The sequence below is a fragment of the Varanus komodoensis genome, unplaced genomic scaffold (genome assembly GCF_004798865.1).
Source record: "Varanus komodoensis strain SLA01 unplaced genomic scaffold, ASM479886v1 scaffold26, whole genome shotgun sequence".
NCBI lineage: Eukaryota > Metazoa > Chordata > Lepidosauria > Squamata > Varanidae > Varanus > Varanus komodoensis.
In genome coordinates this window covers 456083-460380 of record NW_025335684.1, presented here as the reverse complement: position 1 = coordinate 460380, position 4298 = coordinate 456083, and the positions used below count along the sequence as shown (strand labels likewise).

Genomic DNA, 4298 nt, shown 5'->3' with positions numbered 1-4298 from the left:
CGTCCCGTGGGCCGCAGCTCGGGTGAGGCGGGGCGGCTGTGCCGGGGACGGGCCCTCCCGGGGCACACTCGCTCGCAGGGAAGCCGCCCGCGCCGGCCTCTGCCCCCTGCAGGCCCTGCTCCCCGTGGGCCGTGCATGGCTGCAGGGGCAGCTTCCCCGGCCACGCTGCCAGCTGCGCTGCTGGAAAGCCACGTGTCTTGAGGCGGCCTCGGCGTCGGGGGGCCGGGGGTCCACGGCGGAGATGGAAGCAGCAGGGCCACGGTGCCGATCTGGGCCGCCGCAGCCGCTTGCCCCGCGTGCGCTCTCCTGGGGGCTGGAGGGGGCAGGTCGTGTCACGGCCCCGGGGCAAAGCCTTCGCTTCCCATGGGCCCCAGGGGGTCGGGGCATGCCTCTTCAGCCCAGGCCGGGCCCCCCTGTTCTGCACACGGGCACCGGGCTCCGTCCCCGTGTCCCCATGCGGGCGTCTCCAGTGCGCAGGCCAGTGCGGGGTCCTCTGTGGTGTGTGGCGTGGCGGGGAGGGAAGCGCTTCTCCTGGAAGCGGTGGCCTCGTTTCCAGGCTCCCGGTGTCAAAAGGTGGGGGGGGCCCGTCCAGCCGGCCCGCTCTGCACAGAGCAGGTAGTGGGGGGGCCCTCCCTCCCCATTCGCTGCTCCACTGCTTGAGGCGACCCGACTGGGGAGGGGCGGCTGTTGCTGGGGCCGCCCTGAGGCATGGGCCGTGTGTGAACGGGAAGGGGCCGTGTGCAGGGCTGCCTCTGGGCGCAGCCGGTGGGGTGGAATCCTCCAGCTGGCGTCCCCATGCAGGCCACTGAGGCTGGAGCCAGCCCCCCTGGCACGTGGGTCGTGGAAAGCCCCGGCCGGCTGCAGGAAGATGCCGAGGCGCGTCTCCCACGAGCGGCCTCCTCAGGTGCTCAGAGAGGAGGGGCCAGGCCGGGCAGCCCTGCCTGCAGGGCGAGGTGGGGCCGGGCCCTCTCAGGTGTCCGCCAGCCCCCCGCCAGGCGGGATGTGGCTTTGGCTGAGGCTCGCGGTCACCGTCCGGTCCATAGACTCCAAGGCGAGCGGCTGCAGCTGCTGCCGGGTGCTGCCGGGTGCCGCGGAGCCCAGCCGTCGGGCGGAGGCAGCTGGAGAGAGGGAGGAGACCGGCCTTCAGGGCTGCTGCTGCTGCCAGAGCCACGAGAGCGCCCTGCAGCGCCTGGCCACGGAAGAGCCACGCCAGGGCCCCCGCGAGGTCCGGGTTTGATCCCGCGCAGCTTCTCCAGGGGGGCCGGGAAAGGGCCGGAGAGCTGCAGGCGAGGCGGAGTGGGCCTGACGGGGCCGGGGTGGCTCCTAGTGGCACGACGAGCCCGGCAGGGTAGGGCTTGGGGGCTGCCCCTGGGCCCTCCGTCTCCTGCTGCCTGGGCTGAGATCGCCACTCTCCCTGTCCAGGCTCTGAATGGCACTCCCTGCCCCACGAATGGGCCGAGCCAGCGGCTGCGTGAACTGACTCCACATCCCTGCGGCAGGGGAGGGGGACACACACACACTCACACGCACCAGGCAAGGCGCTGAGGTCCGGCAGAGCAGACCGGGCTCTCTCCATCCGCATCCCGGAGGGCGGCCGGGGAGGCTTTATCGCTGCACAGCAAGAGGCAAGAGACAGAGGGGTCAGCGAGCCGGCAGGCGAGGCCCCCCCCCCCGGCGTCCTCATGGGGGGCCTTCCCAGCACAGCTCCCGCCTCGGGAGTCACTCGCCCAGAGCCGCACCTGCGAATTCCTTCTGCAGCGCCAGGGCCCGCTCCGCAGCCTGTGAGCTCACCCGGCCTTTGTAGAGGACACCGTTAATGCCGAGGATGTCCACCTCGGACTGGAGGGAGAAGAGGCACCCTGAGAGGGGGGCTCCCGCGGACCGCCTCCCCCACCCGCTCCTGGAGGGGTCCGTGCGTCCACGGGGGAGCCCAAGGCGAGGCCTCGCCGTATCTGCTGATGCTGCCACGGCTGTCTTTGCCTCATGAGGAGAGTTCCGTTACTTCCCCCAGCAGCAGTACAGCTGCTGGCGGAAATCCGTTCCCGAGACACTCGGCACAAGTGAAAGCAGACGGCCCCACAGCCAGTGGGCACGGCACTCTCGGGGGCCCCGGCTTCAGCGGCCTGTGGCCTCTGGGCGTGAGAAATCTCGCCCGCCGTGCCCTTCGAGGACAGCAGAAAAAGACTCCCAAAAGCAGCCGGTGGGAGCAGCAGGGGGTTTGCCCAGGGGGAAGGAGCAGCGCTGCACTGCGGGCCTCTTGGGGCACCCCCCAGCCCTGCTCGGGGCCTGATTCTGCAGGGGCGCCGGCCCTCCCCCCGGCTCACGTGGTCGTAGGTGAGGGTCGAGGGGTCGCCGTAGGGGTAGAGCGTGGCCAGGTCCGGCGGCCGGGCGAGCCGCTTGAGGGTGCCGGTCGGGTGGTGGGCCTGGCACTGCCAGCAGGTCTGGGGGGGCAGGCTGGTGCTCGTCTCCGCCGCCTCGGGTTCCCTGCAGAAGGAAGCCCACGATGGTGCGCAGCCCCACGGCGCTCCTCCCCAGCCCCCGCTGCTCTTGCCCCTCCTGCTCCCGGCCGTCCTGACCCCTCGGCTCGCTGGGCAGGCCGAGAGGCAGCCACGAGGCCGCGGTGCCCCCGGGCAAGGCGGGGGCCACGGGAAGGGGGAGCAGGCACCCTGGATGGGGAAAGGAGGCTGCCTGGCAGCTCGCGAAGGGGACCGGGCTTGGCCACCCGCCCTCCGCCCCTCTGCGGGAGCGGCCATCGTGGGCACTGTCCAGCTGCCCCCCAGGGGCTCCTCCTCACTTCCTCTGTGGCCGGGTCAGGTACTCGTAGCCGTTGGCGCTGGCGGGGCGGGGCCTCTGGGCCGGCTTGCGGATGGTGATCATGTGCCTGCAAGGAGAGGGGAGGTGAAGCCGAGGGGCGGGGGCCGCTCCCCAGGCCCGGGCAGCCCCCCATTCCCGCCGCGGCCCCAGCGCCCCCCGCATACTCACGGCCCCGTCATCATGGTCACCGGCCGGTCGCACGAGATGCACTTCACCCTCTCGAAGAGCTGCCTGCAACGCAAGCACAGGCCCTGCTGGCCCTGCTCCGGGCAGCACCCGAGCCCCTCCGCTGCACAGCGGGGGGGGGGGAGCCCCTCTGCAGCCTGGCCCCACCTCCCTCCCGCGGCCCCTCTGGCCCGCCACAGCCCCCCGCCCTGCACGCCCGGGCCGAGCAGGGCCCGGACGGAGTGGAGAACAGCCCGAGGAGGGCCGGACGGAGCCAGCACCCTCGGGACGGGGCCCCTGCGGGCAGGACGGCACCGCCGGTGCCCTGGACTGGGATGTGCGGCCAGGCGGCTCCGGGGGAGCACGTCCAGCCCGGGGGGCTCGTCGCGGCCGCAGGGGCCCCCTCACCTCTTGAAGCCGGCGGCGCTGTCTGCGTCGAAGCGGGGGCCCTCGCTCAGGAACTTCTTGATGAACTGCCACACGTCCTCCAGCTGCTTGCTCAGGGGGTCCAGCGCCATCCGGTCCAGCTGTGGGGGGCAGAGGGGCGGCTCAGGAGGGCGGCCTCCCGAAGCAGCGAGCGCGCTCGGCGGGGGGCGGGGGGGCCACCTTGCAGTCCATGTCGGTGAAGAGCTTCTCCAGCGCCTTCTGCCAGTCCTTGTCCTGCAGGCACATCTTCTGCAGCAGCTCCTGCATCATCTCGCTCAGCTGGGAGGTGGCCGCCTGCAGCTCCCTGTGGTTCACCTTGGCCTCCAGCGCGCTCTTGTCCGCTTTCTGGGGAGGCACGGGAGGCCGCTGGGAGGGGCACCCGCTGCGCCCGGAAGAACCCCCACCCAGACCCCCTAAGGGTGGGGGTGCCGGAGGCCGAACGGCCCCTGTGCAAAGAACGGGGATGGGGGCCGAAAAGACGGAGGGCAGGCAGTGCCATTCTGCCCGAGCCGGGAGGGGGCGCTGAATGCGGCTGTGGGGGGGGGCGGAGGGGCAGGCGGTCCAGGGGGCTGCTCTGCTCCTGGAGGGAGCCGGTGAGTGTCCTCGGCTTGGTCCCGCAGCTGGGGCGTCTGCGGAATCAGCGAGAGCAGGAGGTGGATCTCCCATCAGCCACAGCAGCCCGGCCGGGGGCCAGGAAGGCGGGGAGTTTGAGTCAAAGCACATTCCACCCGGCCCAGTGCTAAGCCTTCCCTCACAGATGCTGGGCCCAAGAAAGCCCTGCCAGAAGCTGAAGGGCCCCCACACTCCCCCCCGTCTCCCTCCCTCCCCCCTCCGTGTGTGTGTGTGTGTGTGTCACATCAGCTCAGTTCACAAAGTAGGAAGAGCCGCTCCCA

General features: G+C 71.9%; 1 protein-coding gene across 1 annotated transcript; it reads right to left on the bottom strand.

The window, feature by feature from the left end:
- Positions 1-2754: 2754 nt before the first annotated feature.
- On the bottom strand, positions 2755-3662 carry CUNH16orf96 (chromosome unknown C16orf96 homolog). Its single transcript, XM_044433413.1, has 4 exons — positions 3586-3662; positions 3388-3506; positions 2983-3045; positions 2755-2881 (listed from the first exon to the last, which is right to left on the bottom strand). The coding sequence occupies exons 1-4, from the start codon at positions 3649-3651 to the stop codon at positions 2791-2793; spliced, it is 339 nt and encodes a 112-aa protein (XP_044289348.1). The 5' UTR covers positions 3652-3662; the 3' UTR covers positions 2755-2790.
- Positions 3663-4298: the final 636 nt, after the last annotated feature.

Excerpts from the sequence above, each read along its gene's own strand:
- CUNH16orf96 (XM_044433413.1), bottom strand. The coding sequence starts at position 3,651 with ATGTGCCTGCAGGACAAGGACTGGCAGAAGGCGCTGGAGAAGCTCTTC. Across the intron at positions 3,507-3,585 it reads TCACCGACATGGACTGCAAG|CTGGACCGGATGGCGCTGGA; the intron begins GTGGCCCCCCCG and ends TGCCCCCCACAG. Across the intron at positions 3,046-3,387 it reads AGCGCCGCCGGCTTCAAGAG|GCAGCTCTTCGAGAGGGTGA; the intron begins GTGAGGGGGCCC and ends CTTGCGTTGCAG.